This window comes from Anolis sagrei, chromosome 4 (genome assembly GCF_037176765.1).
Source record: "Anolis sagrei isolate rAnoSag1 chromosome 4, rAnoSag1.mat, whole genome shotgun sequence".
NCBI classification, from domain to species: domain Eukaryota; kingdom Metazoa; phylum Chordata; class Lepidosauria; order Squamata; family Dactyloidae; genus Anolis; species Anolis sagrei.
In genome coordinates this window covers 85,146,054-85,168,360 of record NC_090024.1, presented here as the reverse complement: position 1 = coordinate 85,168,360, position 22,307 = coordinate 85,146,054, and the positions used below count along the sequence as shown (strand labels likewise).

Genomic DNA, 22,307 nt, shown 5'->3' with positions numbered 1-22,307 from the left:
TATAATTTCTACAGTAGTGTAGGGCATAGACATCCTATGAGGATGCATCATGTCTCATTATAAGCCTAATAAACCCCAATGAAAAATTTATGTGGTCACTTTAAGTCAACATATGACGTGAAGGCACAGATGCATATATGAATCTGAAAGTAACCCATATCTCGTCTCTTAGTCCATGCCAAGCATCTGAATAAAGTCTGGACTCAAAAACGCAAAACATAGTGCTCAGCTATTCTTTTCCTGCATTCCCAATCAAATTGAGAACTATTTTATTGTGCCAGAAAGGTTCATGTTCTCCATATGCTGCAGAACTTCTGCTAGAAGGCTTGAACTCTTAAGCCTTCCAAGTTTTCTGAGCCAGGTACAATATAGGAATAAAGTTTTCACAGACCCGAAGTGCCCAAACTGAACTTCTCAGGATCAGTCTACCTGCAAAGGTAACTCACAAAACGGGGAGAGAGGGAGTTTTTTAAAAATACATATTTTCATAGTTTTTACTTTTTCTTTTGCTAAATACAAGCTGAAGCTTTCCTTTCTCAACTTGCCCTTTGGTGAGCTGCAATCGGCTTCCAGACAGCGCCACTGTGTGGCAGCTTGCAACCATTTGCTGCTTTCTCCTACAAATATGTCATACTTCTCATCTCTTTCAAAGGCTTCTTTAACTACCTGTGGAATCATTTCCATTTTGCTCATATTGATGTTCCAGTGTGTTCTGTTCAAATACTCCATTGCCATTTCTGTTGTTTAGTGCCGAGAGCTGATTGACAAAATTGATCAGCGCCAGAGGCACAGCAATTCACAGCATTTAGTAGCCTCTTTTAATAAAGAGCAGAGTTTTCACTTCACTCTCTAAGCATGTATTATTTTGCAGGCATGCACACGATCACAGAGAGTAAGCATTAAGGGTAATGTTGGAATGAGTAACACTGAGTTTGAGTCATTTACTTTCAATGTGACCTTATACAATAATTCTAGTGAAGGTTTTCAAAGGAGTAAAGCAATAATTCCTTTCAAAAGATTAGCTAGAATAGGAATGAGTTTACAACTGTAGAATTAATGCAATTTGACACTACTTTAACTGTTGTGGCTAAATACTATGGGGTTGGAGGAGGAGGAGGAGGAGGAGGCGGAGGCAGAGGCAGTTTCTGGAAGTGAAACAAACGAACGGTAGAAGAAGAGAAACATGCACTGGCAGATTATGTGAAAGGCAGTCAAGAATCAACATTGATGGAAGTCAATAGTCAACTGCTTCAAGTGCAAAAGACAAAGAGGAAATACCATAAAAATACAATGCAGAGCAGAACAGAACAGAAAACTGGCAAAAGAAGGCTCTCCATGGACAGTTTCTGGGAAAAACAGAGCAATTTTGACAAAGAAAAAATACGGATGTGGCTCACAAATGAAACTTTGAAAAAGGAGATGGAGGGCCTGATCCTGGCAGCCCAAGAACAAGCCATTAGAACAAATGCCATCAAAGCCAGAATTGAAAAGTCAGCGACAGATCCCAAGTGTAGACTCTGCAAGGAAGCAAATGAAACAATAGATCACATCCTCAGCTGCTGCAAGAAGATCGTGCAGACAGACTACAAGCAGAGGTATAACACTGTTGCTCAGATGATTCACTGGAACTTGTGCCACAAATACCATCTGCCTGTGACAAAGAACTGGTGGGATCACAAGCTTGAAAAAGTTACAGAAAACGAACACGTCTCTAAGATTTCCGAATTCAAACTGACAATCAGTGTCAATCAGTAATGTGAGACTGAAAGTTGGAACAGGGCATAGGCCCCATTTACGCTGCCATATAGTATCCGGATTATCACCTTTGAATTGGATTAAATGGCAGTGTAGATTCATATTTTCCTGTTCAAAGCAAATAATATGGGTTATCTGTGTAGATCCAACCGTTGTCATGATGAACTTAATTTCTAGACTCACTACTTTGGGAAAGCAATTCTGTGTGCTCTAATTGTAAAAGTTCCAATGCATTGTGTCGACATTTCCTCGGAAGGGTTTTTCTGTTTCATAAATAAAAAATTCCCTCGCCATGCAATCAGTGAGAGAGAAACTATGATTCAGAAGTGGCCTAACTTCCATTTCTGGAGTGGAAGTGTTGCAAACACATGCACACAGAACTTGTGTGGTTCATTTCACCAACAAATGATGGAACTTCATTATTTTGCCAGGCTATGGGATATCTTTCCAAAGACCATAGGATTAGTATTCAGGGATACATTAACAGATACTGGGTTGTTGTTTTGTTTTGTTTTGTTTTGAGAACCATCTTAAATTGACTATTGAACTATGACTCTGGAGAACAGTAATAGGTGTTCTTGGAGAACAGTAATAAGTGACCTTGGGCACGTAACCTTCTCTCAGTCTCAGAGGAAGGCAAGGGCAAATTGCTTCTGATATGGTGGCTGTAGGTCTGAAATGGCTTGAAGGCACACAACTCTAACATCATTTTATTCTTGAGTACACCATGAGCAAATAAAGACTGTTGTGATCTCCACAAGAAGCCCAGACAGGATACAATGATCAATCTGGAAAATGTCGTGAGTCCCCAGGCTCACAGAAAAAGACTCCTTTGAAACATGAACACAGAAATTCAGAATGTACACTCTGTGTGCATTCCTTCAAGTTGGCTGTTGACTCATGGTGACCCCACAAATTTCATAGGCTTTTCTTAGGCAAGGAGTAGACATGGTTTTATCAGGTTCTTCTTCTGAAATACAGCCTACAGCATTCGTTGGAGGTCTCCCTAATACAAATCAGGACTGGTCCACAGGCTTCCAAAATCAGTCAAAATCTGGTGCCTTTACTGTACTATATATTTTAAAATATATATTAATATATAGGTAAAGGTAAAGATTTTCCCCTGACATTAAGTCCAGTTGTCTCCAACTCTGGGGGTTGGTGCTCATCTCCATTTCCAAGCCGAAGAGCCGGCGTTGTCTGTAGACACCTCCAAGGTCATCTGTCCAGCATGACTGCATGGAGTGCCATTACCTTCCCACCGAAGCAGTACCTATTGATCTACTCACATTTGCATGTTTTCAAACTGCTAAGTTGGCAGAAGCTGGGGCTAACAGCGAAAGCTCATGCCACTCTCTGGATTCGAACCTGTGACCTTTCGGTCAACAAGTTTAGCAGCTCAGCGGTTTAACCCACTGCATCACTGGGAGCTTCTCAAACATATTATATGCCTCAATTTAGCTTTCAGTATATAAACATCTGTAACTATCTGTCTGGCTATGCTTAACCTTATTGAGAAATTTTTTATTTACTCTGGTATAAAACTCCAAAATCTACATTCATATATAGATATTTAAAGATATTTTAAAGCTCTCCCTTATGAATCTACAAAAATGCCTAGCAGACACAGGTTTCACATGCATTTGGGAAGCATGTTTGATTCAGTTACAGCACTGTAAAATATGTCCTCTCAATTGAATGTAGAAGTGGATTGGTAGGAACAGAATTTTAATTCTTCCCTAATAGTTTGTTACATAAATTGGACCAGTTAATGGACATGGGTTTCACAGCATTAAGACTGGTATTCATACGAAGAAGAATTTAACCAGCAATTAGTCACAGCTTCTCTTGCCATTATGGAGATATAAAACATCAAAATTTAACTTTTCTCTTTTGGGCAGGTTATCCCATTAAGCTAGTCCTGAAAGTGGATGCTCAAAAAGGGTTGAAAATAACCAAGGAAACTACAGGCAATCTGAAGTAATCCCGCATGTCAAATCTGAAGACAGAAACATTTTTCTTCAGCTTGGAACAACATGGAAGGTCTGTGTTGTAGTTTTATTGATCAGTATATCAGAATATCCAAGTACTTTGATATTCTTTTGTTAGAATTACACTGCATGAATCCATATTGTTAAAAGTAACAACTGAGAAAGTGGTAGGACTGCTGGAAGTGGAACTGAAAGTGCAACAAGGCCAACATGTGAAAAAAGTGGAACTGAGATGAGTAAAGAATGAATATGTAGCAAAATTGGTTGAAAGACTCGCTCTAAACAAGCTGTACCCACGTAATGCTATATTCTTCTGTCCAGGGAAGGATTTCCACTAATCACCAAGTTCTGGCATTGCTGAAAAAATGAATGTGTTGTCCAACATGAATCTGATTTGACACTTGAAAAATAACAAATTGCTATAGTAAAAATTTGGTTTGTATACAATGTAGTAGTAATTAGTTCCAGAGTGCATGCAAGCGAGTATGGTAGAGAATGAGTATCTGCATGTTGAAATGAAGTGGCTAGAGACTAAGAGGAAGAGTGGTCTGGGATAGTGTTGTGTGAGGATAAAAGCAATTGGCATTGTGGATTGGAGGAGAGTTGAAATACTGCATATTAGTTGAGTGGAAAGCATAAACTGTTCAGTCCATGACTCTGAATACTGTTGACATAAGGGAACTGTAGCCAAGTGTTTATGTGCTGGAGGGTGACAAGCAATGAACATAAACACAACACTCTACAGCTGTAATGAATTAAAGCATAATCCTTGTATCTTTTCTATAAACATGCCTACTGTTTAGTTACTACCACTGAAAATATTCAAGTACAGCCTGAGAGCCAAAGATAATGTAAGACTTTATATACTGATAATACTGTGACTTATACACTCTCAGGACTGTAAGCTGACCCTGGTGACAGTATAGCCCCTAAAATAGTGTGGGAAGTCAGTTCTGTTTGCCCAAGAGGGTGAACTATAACTTTGTTTCCAATGAACAAAGACCAGGGAATGCCACATATGGTGAACACACCTCAACAGCCATGGAGCCCACTATGCATATTAATGTCATTTTCAATAGGAAAAAATGCATGTGCAGTGAAGTGCAGATTATTCAGTAAATGGGGGGAAGCTTGCTTTTAAGACAAAACTGAATAACTGAAGTAAGATTGGCAAGAGCAATACAGTATAAATCAGGTTCAGACACTAATTTAGGGTTTTAAGCAGTACACAATTAAGGGACACAGCATAATTCCAAGGCTTCAGAGTGCAATCCAAACAGAGGAAGATAACAAAGGGTTAGAGATGAAGCTATGCTGAATTCAAATCCATCCCTGCTCAGGAGTGCTGAGATCACTTTTGTCTTGGCCTAACTTTGTGCCAGCACTGAGGCTGTATCCTTGAGTTGCAGGAAATTTGCATCTGTCTTAACTTTGCTCTTTCATCGCAATCTTTCTTAATGTTTTCTTTCTCTTCTAGAGCAAGCAAGTTAGTTGCATTCACAGATCACTGAGATGGGCAAAAAGGAGATTCCAAGACTAGTAGGAGAAACTACTGGCAGAAACAACATGTGCCTAAACATGTAACAGCCAGAATGCGCTTTAATTATAATACGGCCAATAATCCATTATCTGGGCTGCTGTTGAGTCTTCCAGGCTTTATGGCCATGTTCCATGTTGCCATACATCCTGGGAAACTCACAGCAACCCAGTGATTCCGGCCATGAAAGCCTTTGATGACAAATCCATTCTGTCCTCTACCCCAGTTCCCAAGAGGCAAAGGCTTAAACAAATCCAAAACTTTAGGTTTACCCTTGGTTAGAACCTTTTGTTGAATATGACCAGCATGAATAACCTTCACCAGCAAATTGTGTGCCTTTGTAGAGGTTTTAAATGAATATTTTTTATTAACAGAATATTCATCCTACATGTTAAGATGCATATTGAAAGTACCATCTGAATGACTAATAAACAGTAATTAAAAGTTAATGAATTTCTGATCCAAGGTCATTTAGTACAGCTGACACAAACAGCAAAATATATTGTCAAATGTAAACGATGAGCATTACAAATATTGTTTCAGAAAGATGATTTCAGTGAAGAAAAACTTTTTTTGCCCGCACAGGCTTTAGACTACATCAAATTGAGTCACAAAATGCTCTGCAAGTATTCTAATGACTTTGGCTCAGATATGCATCCCAAGAGATCAGGCAAAAAGACCTTTTTAATGCAATCAGGAACAAAATGACAGCTGAGTTTCACATCTTGAGTTATGTTTTCCCCTCAATCAAAAGCTGAGTTGAAAGTACTAAGATCTTCAATGAAAAAAGCTTTTGAAGCCTTCCTATATCACTGTTTCCAGTCTTAGCTTATACTTTCACATGCTGCATTTAGGCTAGACTATTATGTACATAACAAGAATGTGTGTTGAGCCAAGAAGTCAGTATTCAATCTTTTAAACTATGAAATCAATGCATTTTCTGATTCTCAACAAGTCAGCTCAACCAGAGGTTAAGAACTGAATACATTCTCAATTGTAATTTCCTCTAGAGAGAAATATATAGCTGGACTCAACCCCTAGGCTTAATTCTGAACAGACAGTAATAAATTCATGGATTTCAAAAAGGAAAGAGGCACCACAAAACTCAAAAATAAAACTTAAATTTATGTTTTACTGTAATTTTAGAACACATTTTGTATACAATCAAATATGGGAACAAAAGAACACAACCTGTTGATTTTTTTTATGTTGCTACCCAGACACCTTCATAAAAGTCAAACCTTGTATCCAGCTTTAGCCAAGAAATTCAATGCATTTTCTATCCATGATTGGGTTTCCAATTGGTGGGAGAATCTGTAAGATTTTATTTTTGAAGCCCAATTTGTAAATATTTGAGCTAGCATTCAAACTGTATTCACATGGGTACAATCATGAGATTTGCTGACTAATACCAGCAGTTTATTACAGATGTAACCATACTGTAATCAAAAAGGAGGGTGGTAAATGCAAAATTAAGCACACAATCCCATTTTTCACACATGTAGCTGCTATAGAAATCCCTTATTTGACACATATGCAAGAAATATTTGGGATTTCAAACTGTGTGCGCTTTATGTCAAACAGCAGCAGCCATTTAAAAAATACTGCTAAAAGCAGTTACACCTGCTTGTGCCTTTAGAATACAAGCTACACACAAAAATTCAACTCAGTGCTTTATGAGAGATTTAACATGCGTACTAAAAGTAGCTGCATACATGTAGCAAAGAATGAAATCAATGACACTGGGAAACAAATAAGAAAATGGATAAGGACCTTACATGACAGGATACAATCAGAACAGGGTAAGAAATGACACAATTGAAGTTGGAAACTCAGGTGTGCAGGTGACAAATTAGCGTTATGAAGAGACTCTAAAGGCACATTTCAGATAGCACAATGATTCTTAATCAAGAATTTCTTTAAAAGGAACGAGAAGTGCATGTTTAGCAATGTTCTCTGAACACAACTAAATGCTTAGTCCAAATGTTTCATAGTATTCTCCTCAGTCAATATGGCTTCTCAGCACAACTCCCATTTCAAGCAAAAACAAGAGGGAGGGGTTGGATGGCTGGGTTAGTAAAGGCTGACTGTACTAACAATGTTTACTCGTCAGATCCCACTGATCTTTTCTGTGTTCTTTTGCGTGGTAACCGTCTTGGTGAAGCTTTGTCTGAAAGGGAAAAAAAAATAGTATTTACTGACCAAGATCAGTTCACTGAAACCAAGGAACAGAAAACTATGTCTCATTTGATGACACAAGGAACCATCATGCAAGAGGCAGACCTGAAAGCTGTATATGCTGTCTCAAGTTATACACATGCAGCTAGTAGCTATTGATTCCTAAAACAGTTGGAGAGCAAACTATTCAGTCTCAGATTAGCTATGGCACACTGGATGCCCTTGATCAAGCTGTTTCTGCTCTGTTTCAATTCCTAAACTTAGAATCTAAACTAAGAGTGCACTGATTTGCACAGCAGTCCTAAAGATGAAAGAAACGTGGCCTATTCCTTCTCTTCTAGACAGATAGATCTGAAAAATAGCTTTTACATTTGTTATCTTAAAAGTTTAACTCCATCATTACGTTAGTACATTCCAAAAAGATATGACTACTATAGCATCTTAAACTAATATATATAATTCGTCAAGTAAATTTGTTAATCTTCAAAAAACCACTTGATACTTCAATTATGCTCAATAAAATGCTTTATTTGATGATGCTCAGTGAAAGTCTAAGAAAAGAGGAAGACCACAGGGATTCTCAAACGTTTTGAGCCGCAGAGTCCTTTTTGAAGTAAAAGTTTCTTATGGAGCCCCCAGAAATGTTTTATATTATATTATATATAATGTATATATATCAGGCATGACCCAGGCCAGTGGCAGATTGATGGAGAGTGTTTGTGTGAACTAATTCACACAGTCCAAAAAATAAAATAAAAGGAAAGAAAGAAACTAAAGAAAGAAAAATACAATACTGAAAATGAAGAACAATTTTAACTAACATAAACTTAACAGTATTTCAGTGGAAGACCCCTGGGGCCATCTAGTCAAACCCCTTCTGTTCTGCAGGAAAAACACAACTGAAACACCTCCAACAAATGGGCATCCAGCCTTTGTAACAACAACAGCAGCAGCAGCAAACCTAGAGGCCATCGAGTTCAACCCCCTTCCACCATGAAGGAAAAACACAATCAAAGCACCCCTGAGCGATGGGAGGGAAATAGGGTTTGGAAGTAAAGAAGGGGGGGGGGCATCTTGGCAGTGAGGGGAAAGGGTCTGGGTAGCAAGGAAAATAGTCAGGAAGGTGGGGGAGTAAGGGTCTGTGCCTCAGGAGGATGCTGTTGTTGCTGCTGTTGTTTCCAGCATCTTAAAACTTTAATTTCCCTGCATTTCTCAGTAGGCAAGAGAAGGAGGTAGGAACCACCATAGTGCCGTGGAACCCCAACTATCACCCGTGGAGCCCCAAGAGCTCAGTGGAGCACAGTTTGAGAACCCCTGCTATAGGGGGACTGATTCAATTAAGGAAGCCACATCCTTTGGTCTTTAAGACCTGGGCATAGATGTCTTTTACTAGGGATCTCAATAAGCCAAAGCTAACTTGATGGCAAACAACACCACAGAACAATTCAAGTTAGTACAAGAACTAGACAAATCTAAGTGACTAGCTGTTTAGTTCAAGTCAATGCATACAATTTTCTCAATTGGGGGAGGGGGTTTATTTATTTATTTATTTACTGTATTTGTATACTGCCTTTCTCAGCCAATTGGCAACTCAAGGCGGTTTCCATTGTTTATCTCCGTAGTGTAGTCACTTTACAATAGTACAATAAATTCTACAAAAAAGTACAATAGTGCTGCAATAACAACAGAACAATTCTGTTAACAGGCAGAATTATCCTGTTCAGTCCTGTCCTAGCAATGCCATGCCTTCTGTCAACCCCCTAGCCAACAATCCTCCAAATCTACTTTTCTCTACTTTCATGTCAGTCTGCACAGCTTCTCCCATTTCTATACCCTGTATTTTCCACAAGCCCTTTTCGTTACTTCTATGTTCTCATAATCCATTCCTCCCCCAGAACCATTTCATTCAAACTTTGCTCAATTGTCACCTTGTCACGCAAACAGATTTTTCATATCACGCAGCATGCATTGTAAACATTTTTATTCTTAATGTTAATACTGCATTAAACGTCCCATTTTGTAACATTGTCCTTTAGCATTATCATGTAATTGGACCTGTCAACAGGCAGATCTCTTCTTTCTTTATTCTACTGATTTCTACTTTTTTCTCTGCAGGGCTAAGTCTTAGAATTCTCTAGTATGAAGCCAATACTACATGTTCTCCATCTGCCCTGGCCAACAATGGAAGTTAATGCATTCCTGGATGCATCCTTCAAACAAACAGGGAATGGATAAATCAGAAAATGGCAATATAGAATATTTCTGACCTTTCTCAGTGATCTTGCAGAGTTAAGCACTGCAGTTGAACACATTCAACTGCCATAGATAACTAGAATGGGTTGATGAAATCACATCCAGTAGCTCAATTTCAGCAATTAAACATTATTAACATGAACATTAATTTTGTGTTTAAGTATTAACACCAACTAAAATATTTAACAGCTAATCTACCAAGTCAAATTAAAGCAAGACTTTTCTCACATCACAGAAATATGGGACTTGCCAAGACCTGATGATATTTTACCACCACATGCATTTTTACCAAAACTATACCAACCACCAAACAAGAATGCATTCAATGTACAACCACCTAATTAGTGCACACTTTTAAAAGCTCCAGCCCAATGAAATGTATCTCACCTCTTCTACTTTGCACTGAAGCCACAGGAAAAACAAAACAGAGATAGCAAAGATGTTAGAAAAGTCCACAAGCATTTGAAAGATCTAGCATATGACATAATTGGACTTATGTTGAGTCCGACTGAACCTTTCAAATTTTAGACTCCCAAAGCTCCCTCAAAACCAGTCGAACAAAAGCCAAGCAGAAAGGATCATTGTAATCATAAAATTGTAGCTATGTCTTTAAGAAGTGATTTTAATAAATCTAATGAGCCCAACCCACCAGAAAGCAAATTCAGATGATTCATTACCACGTTCCCTTTTCTAAATGGGTTCAGAATCTATAAGAAATTCACTGCTGGGAATACTAGTTTTGATACTTACTAATTTGATTTAAAGTTTCTTGAGGAATCCAACTCATGTCAACATCGTTCTGATTGGATGTTCCCATCTCTACTTTCTGAGCTGGTCTTTTTCTCTGAAGGTATTAGAGGGTAAAATACATTATATTTTTTCTCCACAAAGGACACTGTGGCAATAGTATCAAATTAGAAGGCAATTCAAAGCTATATAAAGCAGATATTATATTAATCATATGTTCAAAAACATGAACTAGATTAGCTGGATGAAGTTCTGTATAATCTATAAATGCTTAGGTTGCCATATAACATTTGATCCCATTTCATAACTTTCCATTTGGATAAGAAATGTGTTGCAGATGTGGTTCCAAAAGTTATGCAACTTGCCAAGAATACCACTATTTGCAGATGTCACTGAAATGAACAAGAGCGGCCGCACTGTCTCAAAAATATTACCAGTATATCACAGTTAAAAAGCTTTATTGCACTGCATACTGCATACACACTGTGGAACCTGAGACCAAAAGTCTGTTTTTCCAGTCTTCTTTCTCAAATATCTCAATGCTGATGTTGCTAAATAACTTCAATCCAGACATGTGATGAGGAGAAAAGGAGTGAGTGGGTGTAAAAGCACATTTATTTGTCAAAATCTTTTATGGCATGACTGTGATTACATTTATACGACATGGTTTTGTATTTAGGTAAAATGGCTTCCATCAAAAAGAACAGTATCTACACATAGGCTAATAACACAACCCTTCCTCCAAGAAGTGTAGAGTAATATACAAAAGTTTCCAGTCATTACCCTATCCATTTACTTGGTCAGACTCAGTAAGTGTTTGAGACAATAAACTACAATAATACCGACAGCATCCTAACACAAATTGAATATACAAATGATATAACTTACCTTCCTAGATTCTAACAGCTGGTGCAGACCAACAATGACAAGTAGACCAAGGCCAGCAAGGAACACATACATAAAGATGCTTACATAAGAAGAAAAAAATATTGAGTTACTTTTTTAGTAGGCAAAAGCTACAAAAGCATCCCTATATCCCAATTTAAGCAACCCAGTAAGCTAACACAAGGTCATATAAAGTCAAGTTTGTTTTGTAGAGTATTGTTAAAGATCCTCAAACAGAACAGAATAAGACTATCAAGCAAAGGTGAACAAGGCACACAAAGTACTCAAAGATTTCTCTGCTGCATACTGGCACTCCAACCGATCTCCACTGCTAAAAACAACATTCATATCTCATATCTCTTCCTCTCTCACATCTGGTAAGAAAGAAAGCCAAGAACAATCCGAAATTCTTCTTAATGAAAGTGTAAGTAATGCAACTGAATGTCAAGAAAATCAAACCCTCCAAACCCCCATCCCTTGTCTTTGGTGGTGCTACCAAGCAACTGAGGTACTATTCTAAAATCAACTAACAGGGTATTTTATTAATCTTACGTTTCACCATCTAATCCATCTTCTTTTTCAATAATTGTAACAGTTTGATTGAAGACAGCATCTTGGAAGAAGTTCCCCTAAAATAAAATAGCACTACTATTAATGCACTGTGCATGCAGTATAATGCAGCTACTTATGATTTAAGAAAAAAAAATGTTTGTGTGATCATTAGATTTTTTTATTATTTTGAAGGGAGGGTAAATATCTTTAAGAGAATTTGCACAGACAAATGTCCAACTCTAAAAAAAGTGTCTCAAGTCATTAAAAAGTATTGATAACTTTATGGAAAGGGGTCAATGGGCAAATAGCACTGTGGGCTGGGGTTTCTTTGGTAGCAGTATGCATTTTTGACTACAAGACTACATTCATTTAAAAAAATCTAAGGGACATAACATACAGCCTTCTTTCTCCAGTCACAAATCTATCTGGAATAGTCACGATGCTACAACTTGTAGACAAAAGCTCTTCCAGAATTAAAATGGATTTGGACTAGTATAATTTGCCTCAGGGCCTGTCCAATGTAAGCATCATGGTGACAATCGGCCTTTCCTGATTCTATGTACAGAAGCTAAATGTGGAATTTGTTTCCAAAAGATACCACATTCAAAATGATAAAAGAAAAGAAAAATGAGTTACAGCTGACAGTGGATAGGATTACACTGTAATGTACAGATCAAAACTGTAAGAATGTATAAAATCACTTTGGTAGAGGGCTTGGAAAATTTCATTTTATAGCAAAAGAATGCATATCCTCAGCACGTTTTTTGATTCCTGTAAAATTTGTTCAGATTGATTGAGTACCTTTTGGAAACAAGCTCCACAAATGGATGGAAGCGTTTAAGATGCAACTCATGTCAGGTGGCACACAACTTTGTCACTCAACAGAAAATGGATGCGTGTTTCAGAAAGAATAGTGTAGGAGTTGCCACTCCTGCCAAATAGTAAGTCTTACTTGCTTATGTATAACCACAATGTTTGTCAAGTACAAAAATAAAAATAAAAATCTGTTAAAAGCTAATAAAATTGCAAACTGCTACTCACACTTTGATCTTTGTAATTCAGATTGATAACGAGTCCAAATGGCCGACCACCCATAGGTTCCGCAGGAATGAAGGAGTATTCAAATGTAGCTTGCCTCTGTGGTGGAACAACTGTATTCAGAGGAAGAGCTGTGAAATTCTGAATGAAGAACTGATAATCTTGAGGATACCGGAATGAAGCATCTAGAGACTCTATAATGAAATCTTCAGTACCCTTGTTAGTAAAGCCTACTAAAAACTTCACAATGTTGTTTGCTGGAAAATCTGGTGAGAAAAAATAGGGAAATGGTTAAAATGCAATTCTGTATTAAACTGAAAAATTGTGTCAGAATGTAGCCATCTTTACCTTCTCCTTTCACAAACAAGATTGTTGTATCTGCACTCGGTGAGGCTTTAGGTTCTCCAGATAGGTCTTCTTCTTCTTTCTCTTCTGTCTAATACAAGAGAATGTTTTGAAAAGCCTATGATGAACAGTAAAGCAATGAATGTCTGGACGCAGTAAAGCTGTTATTGCAAATTTCTCCATCAATGCATATCCAGATGAAAAATCAATTGTCACCCAATACACTTCCAATTTCTTAAGGCTATATAGTACTAACAGTGAAGATTCCCCTGAAGATCCTTCACTCCTTGAGGAGCCGTTGAAAAGGAAATTATGAATTTTTATGAAAAGAACATCTGAACACTAGATTTCCAAAGGATAACCTCTTGCTTCCTCCAACAAAGTGCTTTCTTTCATCCATTTTATTGGTAGTGTGTCTCCTGTTTGTCTATACTAGCAATTTGGTAATATCCTATTTGCAATCCCATTTGCATCTCAAACCTCTTGAGCTCCTTATGATGATTTGGATACTCTTGGTTGAGGATGTTAAGTCTACATTGTTCCTCCACTTTCACGTTTCTGGTTTTGTACTGTTGCCCTGCCTCCTGAAGCTGTGGCTGCTATGTGAACACTTGCATTGGCAGCCCAGTCCTTAGGAGGTGATGAGAAGACAAGGGCTGACTATGCATGCGGCACCCGGCTCCCAGATAGGGTTGTTCACCTGACCCCCACAAAGGTGGAAGACCAGCTGTAACAATCTAATGTTTTCTTATCCTTAGTAAGAAAGATGGAACTGACACATCAAAGAGACTATTAAAATAGTCAAGTGTTCACATTTCAAATCTTTCTGGGAAAATTCAAATGTATATAAAATTATGTTTTGCATGATGGTTTTTTTTGCTCTCTCCCCCCCCCCCCCCATATATACTGCAAAACTTTTTGGATTGGAAAAACGCTGTAAAGTGTGAAAAATGTTAAAATGTGTAAATACTCTCAGACTCTATGTCTGTGAGGAATTTTTTTTATTTTAAAAATGTTCTTGCATCCTTACTCTTGACAAAAGATATCTGCTGCAAAAGGTAATAAAGATGAAAATTATTAGTTTTTCAAACAGAACAAAAAAAATCTTTGCAACTGTACCAATTCTGTGGGTTCATCTTCTTCAACTTCAGCTTCATCATCTTCATCTTCAACTACAGTATCTTCCATTGCTTCCTCATCTTCTGTAGCATCTTGAGCAGCCACAAGCAAGCCAGAGCCTAGATTAATAATGGAAAGAAAGTATTTGATGAAATGGCACTGGCAAAGCTCTTCTTAGTTTGAGATTTGCCTACAAAATCTTAAGATCAAGTCCCATAAACTGATTTAGATCGGGGGAAGGCAAACTTGCTGAGGGAACAGGATTTCCGCCAAGGATGTTTTTTCCTTTGATCCCTCTAAACTCCCTGGACTGTCCTTTATCTATCTAATAAGAAAAGGTGAGTTGTTTCTAGAAGTGGTCTCCAGGAGTGTCAATTCACCTTTTAAATAGCTTCCAGAAGCCCTTCCATCTTTTAACGTTTAAGGACAGTCATTTTAAACTGCTGACTACTTTTATTTGGAGGGTGGTGGTGATAGTCTTAGAGCAGTGATTCTCAACTTGTGGGTCCCCAGGTGTTTTGGCCTACAACTCCCAGAAATCCCGGCCAGTTTACCAGCTGTTAGGATTTCTGGGAGTTGAAGGCCAAAACATCTGGGGACCCACAGGTTGAGAACCCCTCTCTTAGAGGATTTTAGGATAAGAACTGACTCACACACTCACTTGAGTTGCCCACCTTCGATTTAAAAAGACATGAATATACAAATAACTAATATACTAGGCACTATCAATGACTTCTCTGCTAGAATTAGGAGAACTTCAAAACAAGCATTTAAAAAGAAGCACTTATTTTATACAGTGCTCAGGGTTAAACCTCTGCTAATGTTTAACTATGGTTATATAGTATCTACTATTAAGCCAGGTACAATACAAATCTTTTTAAAAAATCTTTGGGCAGCCTTGAGTATGACTAGATAAAAAATGGGCATATAGTTATAACTCAACAAATTCATAAGCAATAAAATTAGCATAGTACTATTTAAGAACCAGCCAAATAACAATATCAACAAATGCAGGATCATAGCATCTTTTAAATGTTCCAAAACATGCATGTCCAGGAATTCATGAGAAACAGGCACCAAGTACCTTAGTGCCTGTTTCTCATGAAGAAACTATTGAATTGAGGGAAGAGACTTGTGTCACCATTCCTGGGAAAGGATGAGATTTCTTTCGGAAGGCCATGTCTATCACAACCTCAAGAAATAACTAGCAAAATATATAATGCGGTTTCTTAAGCTGTCCCCCCACCCATGTGCCAGGAATCAGCACTTTATTAGGGCCTATTAACTGAAGCTCTATGATGCTGCAGTGTATCTACACTGCAATAGCAATGTAGTTCTGTTAAATGATGTGCCCATTTGTTTCATTACAACCACACCAAACAATCAGAGCACAAAAACCTTTGGATAGAACTATCTGACAAACTGGTGCATAACTATGCATGAAAAATAAGCAAGAAGAGATTTTAGGTTATATCATGGCAATAAAAGTCAGAAGAAATGTGTTATGGTGAACAATTCAAACTAGATTTCCCATCCTGCTAACGTTTTACTTGTGAATCTTCTTTAGTTCATTAACCAACCACAACTCAAAACACAAATGACTTAAAGACTTAAGATCAACATCTTGGTTCAATTTAGGTATTCATTAAGCATGTGTTAAAACAGATGTGTCATATTAAAATTAAACATTATGAAGATAAAATATGAACCTATATAGAAGAAGAGTTGCAAAGTCTTCCCTTTATTTCACTAAATGTCTTCAATCATTTAAATAATTTGAAATACTTTCATGGAAGACTTCTTAATAATTTGCTTTGAAAGCAACCATAGCTGAAGTACTCAAATGCACTAAACCACTCAAACTTTTTCAAGTAATAGCATGTTTTCCTACTTCCATGCTCTCTCCTATATATTTTAGAAGGCATGATGATGTGGCATTCTAGTGGGGGGAGGGAGTAGATTCAACATCTGTTAGGCAGCCAGATACAGACCCAAGAATAAAAGTGCTATACTCCAGTCCTATTGAATGAATTATCATTGAAGTGACGGTACTATACTGTAAATATAAACTAGATTTAAACTGTGAAACTGTGCAACAGTCCATCATGATACCCTGCTGACCAAAGCAATTCAACAGCAAAGAGCACCTACTACTCAATGAACTGCTGCTGCACATGCATAACTGTAATGACTTTTAATGGAATGTGTCAAATAATATAACTCTCCCAATAAAGTGAGTGTCGTGAATTGTTAATATTTTCACAAATTAAGATGATGCTATCTACAAACTGGTAAGCATTAAATTATAAATATAATATCTATAACTTAATATGTCATGCCATTAAGATAACATATTCTCAAAAGAATGGATGCAATCAGAAGTGTCTTTAAATGGGATTAACAGACAACACATTGACAAAAGTTTAATTAATATAAAGTTAAAGCTGAAAACATGCCCCACTAGAAAAGGCAATGATCCTCGGTGGGCTGCTGCCTCTGCCCCATCAAACAAAAAGTGGGTGCTAGAAACAATATACAAAAGCTGACTGGCACAACCTGGGGATCACAACCAGATACAGTGAAGACATCTGCCCTTGCGCTATGCTACTCTGCTGCTGAGTACGCATGCCCAGTGTGGAACACATCTCACCATACTAAAACAGTGGATGTGGCTCTTAATGAGACATGCCGCATTATCACAGGGTGTCTGCGCCCTACACCACTGGAGAAATTACACTGCTTAGCCGGTATTGCACCACCTGACATCCGCCGGGAAGTAGCAGCGAATAGTGAAAGGACCAAGGCAGAGACATCTCCAGCCCATCCCTTGTTTGGGTATCAGCCAGCACGTCAACGACTTAAATCAAGAAATAGTTTTCTTAGAACCACAGAGACACTCGCTGGAACACCTCAGCAAGCGAGAATTCAAAAGTGGCAGGCTCAAACCCAGCACCTCAATCCGTGGGTGATACTAGATGAGAGACTCCCTCCTGGGCACACAGAAGACTGGGCGACTTGGAAGGCGCTGAATAGACTGCGCTTTGGCATCATGAGATGCAGAGCCAATCTTAAGAAATGGGGCTACAAAGTTGAATCCACGACATGCGAGTGTGGAGAAAAGCCAAGCACTGACCACCTGCTGCAATGCAACCTGAGCCCTGCCACATGCACGATGGAGGACCTTCTTGCGGCAACACCAGAGGCACTCCAAGTGGCCAGATACTGGTCAAAGGACATTTAATCAGCTACCAAGTTTGCAAAATTTGTGGGGTTTTTTTTGTTTTTTGTTTGTTTTTTACCTGTTTGCTTGTTTTGTTCTGTTAGAAATGTAATACAATGTTCTGGTTGCGGATGACACGATAAATAAAAATAAAGCTGAAAAAAAACAACACCTCTCTGAGGGACTGAATTCTCTAGGAGATCATTTGACAGTGGCAAATAATGGGTGCAACCAAAATCAGTTTTAGGCAGAGTAAGAATAAAATGTGCCACAGCCATTTCTTTTTCTGCAACCACATTTCTCTCTCTCTCCTCCCCACTGCTCCTTACCCTTCCCAATGCCCAGCAGACTCCCAAAAGGATAAATTGTAATAGAGAAGTCTGGGACAGTAACTAGTAGAAGGCTTCTGAAATCAAGCCAACACCAACTTGCAATTAAGTTCTGGTTCATAAGAGGCACTAGATCTACATAGAGCCCACAACTACTGTACAACGATGACCAGCAGGACAAAAGATTATTAATTTTACAAAGACACTACTGGAATCTGAACTAGTGAAAATAAGGAAAAATCATAACCCTGTGATAAATAGGTTAGTTAAACTGTTATTCCAGTGTGACAGGCACAGAAAACAAATTCTATGAAAGGAATCTGGTAACAGAACTAAATGTGACAGCATCTCCAAACAAATCAATGCTGGAGCCACGTCCAAGTCACTCTATCTTAACAGTTCTGCTCAGGTCTTGCAGACATGGGGCTGTGGCATTCTTGATTGAATCTGTCCATCTAGATTGCGGTCTTTTTCTATTGCCTCCACTTTCCCAAGGATCATTGCCTTTTCTAGTGGGGCATGTTTTCATGATATGTCCAAAACACAAAAGCTTCAATTTAGTGATTTTGCCTCTGAGGGAGACTTTGTGCTTGATTTGCTCTAGGAACCTTTTATTTGTCTTTTTAGCAGTTCACAGTAACCTAAGGAAACTTTTTCATCGCATCTCACTGTTCAACTTTCTTAAGCATACAGTGAAATGAGAAACATGATGGCATGGGCCATGCTAACTTTGGTATTCAATTATGTATTTTTACACTCTATGATTTTGGCTAGTTTCTTCATAGCTGCCCTTGGCTAATACCTGGATGGAGGATCATCAATGAATGCTATAAACTATATCCATGGAATGGCTATAATTCAATGAATGAAATTACGTTTGTGTCAGTATAAACTGCTATAGCATCTTTGAGAGTGATTAAGAAATCTGTAGCATAAGCTTTCATGGACGCCGGCCCATTTTATTAAATTAAGTACATTTAATGATGGTGATAAATGTCCACAAAACCTTCTTCTTGGAACTACTCTTCGAGATACTACAGGACACCCAAACTGTTGAAAGAATCCAATACTGGTTTTTTTCTTTACAAAGTACTTCTGAATGCAATCAGTGCCAGATCAACATATGGTTTTGAAATGCGTCTTCCTATGCAATTACAAAATGGATTTATCATGAGAAGGGAAATTAAATGGATTTGTTTTTAAACAACTACTCACATATATCATGGATAGTAGTCACAAATAATGGTGGTTTTTTTACCCATGTGCTGCAGGCATGTGTGTACTGGAAAAATGGGGGGAAATTAAACATACTATTGCATTGAGAGATAAAATAGGAAGAAGAAAATTTACAAGAACGTAAGCACTAATTTTGGCAGCACTAATGGAAAATGATAAATGAATTCTCACAATATATTAGATAAGAATATCTATGCTAAATATTTGTGTAACAAAATATTGTGAATTTTATGAACTGGCCTTTTAAGTAGAGTTAACTCCACTTCTCCTGCAGCAGCAAGTTCTTCGTCTGTGCAATCTAAAGGAAATGTTGATTGGAATTCCAGTATGTGCTTAAAACATGCAATGTGCACCTAAACATGCCTTACTGTACCTGTACACACACACACACACACACACATACATGTGACTTGGTAAGCAAGTACACTACTTGCTTAGACAGCTCATTGAAGGAAATCTGTTCCTGAAACTTTGTCAACACTGAACTATATTTATGAAAATCAAATTGACAAGTCAAAAGAAAGAAAAGAAAACTAATCACAACTGCATGGACACCCCTTCTTTAAATGGTGGTGGTGGTGGTGGGGGGGGGGAGCATTCCTTTGCCCTGTAGTAATCCAGATGTGGCAAAGAAATTGCTTGCAAATTGTAAGAGAAGGCAGAATCAATTTGACAGCACTCCCAGGATATCACTGCATTTGCCAAGCATATGCATGAAGGACTAAATTCACAGCAACTGAAGGCTACAACAAGCATATGCAATGGAAACTCAAACATGAAGAATAATTTGGGCCAGTTCTATTAGCAGTAGTGAGAGGAGATGCAAACACACTCCTATCCTTCATTAAATGTATTTAGACCAAATAGATAAATTATGTAGATTAACGCATCTTTTGATATCTATAGTACTTCCATTAATATATAGCCACTGGTTCATATATCTGACAGAAACTAGCTCCAGCTAATCCTTTGTAAAGACTTCACAACTGCTATAACAATACAAACATTACAAACCATTGTTTTGAATTTCTTCTCCACCAAGTTTATGGGCGGGACTCCATAAATCTGACACCAATGTGTTAGCTGTTACCATTTCAACCGCTTTTTTTAAAAGAAAGTTTTAGATGGCTGTTCCCCTGCTTCACAAACATTTATGAGTGATTGAAAGATAAAGCTGTGCATGATCATATACAGTCACCTTATGAGTGACTGTATATGATTTGGGGAGCAGGGAAGTAATCACAGCAACTCCGGTCTCTTGGGCAAACACCAGTTGAGTCAATATGCAGAGTAGGGATTTCAGATCTTGGCTCAAGTTCCTCTAAAGGGACACAAAAACCCTGCAACCCAATCTGTTAATGAACATGCATTTTTCAGTTCCTGGAGGAATTGGAAATACATAAGATGTCCCCAAAAGGTGTTGACACTCTTTAATAGCTAATAGCAACTACAGTGATTCCTCAAAGGCTATACAATTATGAGAACAATTATTTAATCACAGCTACACATTCCATCTGAAATTGCCATTTGATGTTAGGTGTGCAAATTATGGTCCCTCTGCGGTAGGCATGGGCAAACTTGGCCCTCCAGGTGTTTTGGACTCCAACTCCCACAGTTCCTAACAGCCTCAGGCCCTCCCCCCCCCCCAGCCACTTCAGTAGCTGAGGGGGAAAAGGAAGGGGCTGAAGCTGTTAGGAATTGTGGGAGTTGGAGTCCAAAACACCTGGAAGGATGAAGTTTGTCCAGGCCTGCTCTGCAGCAATGCATCACTTGCCTTGTCTAAGCAGTGTCACAAACCTCCCTTGAAAGTTTCTTCTAATTTTGCAACACTTTTCTACAACTGGAACGTCTAATTATTAGAGCGCAGCCAGTCCTCTGTATCCACATATTCTGTGTCCGGATTCAATTACCCACGGTTTGAAAATATTTAAGAATACGATAGTTCCAAAGAGTAAACTTTGATGTTGCCATTTTATTTAAGGGACACCATTTTACTACACTAGTGGCACTTAAAGCTCCATGGAGAGTAGGATACTAAGGACATACTGAATAACACACACACACACTAGCCGTCCCCTGCCACGTGTTGCTGTGGCCCAGTCTGTATATATGTGTTTTGTGTGTGTATATATTTGTGTATATGTGTGTGTTTGCGTATATATGTGGTTTTGTGCATGTGTTGTAGTGTATTTCTTTTTGGCTTTTTAAAGTCTCTTCCGTTGTGTTTTTGGTGTTTTTATGAGTGATGGTCATTTGTTGGCCTGATAGGTGTCTTGTGTCCAAATTTGGTGTCAATTTGCCCAGTGGTTTTTGAGTTATGTTAATCCTACAAACGAACATAACATTTTTATTTATATAGATGGTCACTTGTTGGCCTGAGAGGTGTATTGTGTCCAAAGTTGGTGTCAATTTGTCCACTGCTTTTTGAGTTATGTCAATCCCACAACCGAACATTACATTTTTATTTATATAGATAGATATAGAAGATAGATGTATACACAATCTTTGTATTAAAAACTGCATTTGCACAGAATTATATGATGCTATGGGTGCATCAATGTTGTGGGGCACACCGTGTAAACAAATGGGGCGACAAAAGTCACCATGTGCATAGCAGGAGAGGGAGGCCCCGAGATCTGAACTGACACGTCAGACGTAAGGGAAACCCCAGGCGTCTCTGTCTGCCACGGCCTCCCCCCGCCCTTCGCTGGAGGTTGAGAGAAAGGCAATGCAGAATGAGAGAAAGGTCCTCACGCGCTGTCCCCGATTCAAAATATAACCCCCTCCTGCCAACGGCCGCCTCACAACCGCTGTCTCGCGGCAAGGCACGCGCCGCAGAGCTCAAAGCGCACGCGCCCAGCCCTTTGCGCTCTGCTCTTGTTCTCCTCCTCTCTCTCTCTCTTTCTCTGGCTCTTACCTGGGCCGCTTCCAGCGCCGCCGAGGAGCAAGGCGGCCGGGAAAGCCAGCAGCACGAGCAGCAGTAGTTGGGGCAAGGACCTCCTCATGGTGGCGGGGCAACGACGCGGCCTCGGCGGCAGTTAACGCCTTTCCCCTGCCGCTGCGCAATGGCGAGAGGCCCCCATCCGGTCGACGTCCCGCCTCCTTCACCCCGCGGCGCCTTG

General features: G+C 38.7%; 1 protein-coding gene across 2 annotated transcripts; it reads right to left on the bottom strand.

Annotated features, from left to right (window-relative positions):
- Positions 1–6,395: 6,395 nt before the first annotated feature.
- SSR1 (signal sequence receptor subunit 1) lies at positions 6,396–22,307 on the bottom strand. Of its 2 annotated transcripts, none has more exons than XM_060774780.2 (8): positions 22,103–22,305; positions 14,401–14,519; positions 13,285–13,372; positions 12,940–13,202; positions 11,899–11,975; positions 11,350–11,428; positions 10,465–10,558; positions 6,396–7,453 (listed from the first exon to the last, which is right to left on the bottom strand). In XM_060774780.2, exons 1-8 carry the CDS (start codon positions 22,188–22,190, stop codon positions 7,386–7,388), a joined length of 876 nt encoding a protein of 291 aa, XP_060630763.1. In that variant the 5' UTR covers positions 22,191–22,305; the 3' UTR covers positions 6,396–7,385. The 2 variants fall into 2 exon arrangements, with proteins under 2 accessions (XP_060630763.1, XP_060630764.2); XM_060774781.2 differs by lacking the exon at positions 6,396–7,453 and adding an exon at positions 10,037–10,116 and having other exon boundaries at positions 22,103–22,307.

Coding starts and splice junctions, on each gene's coding strand:
- SSR1 (XM_060774780.2), bottom strand. CDS start 22,190: ATGAGGAGGTCCTTGCCCCAACTACTGCTGCTCGTGCTGCTGGCTTTC. Junction 13,203..13,284: donor CTTGTTTGTGAAAGGAGAAG/GTAAAGATGGCT, acceptor TTTTCTCACCAG/ATTTTCCAGCAAACAACATT. Junction 11,976..12,939: donor TGAATTACAAAGATCAAAGT/GTGAGTAGCAGT, acceptor ATTTTATTTTAG/GGGAACTTCTTCCAAGATGC.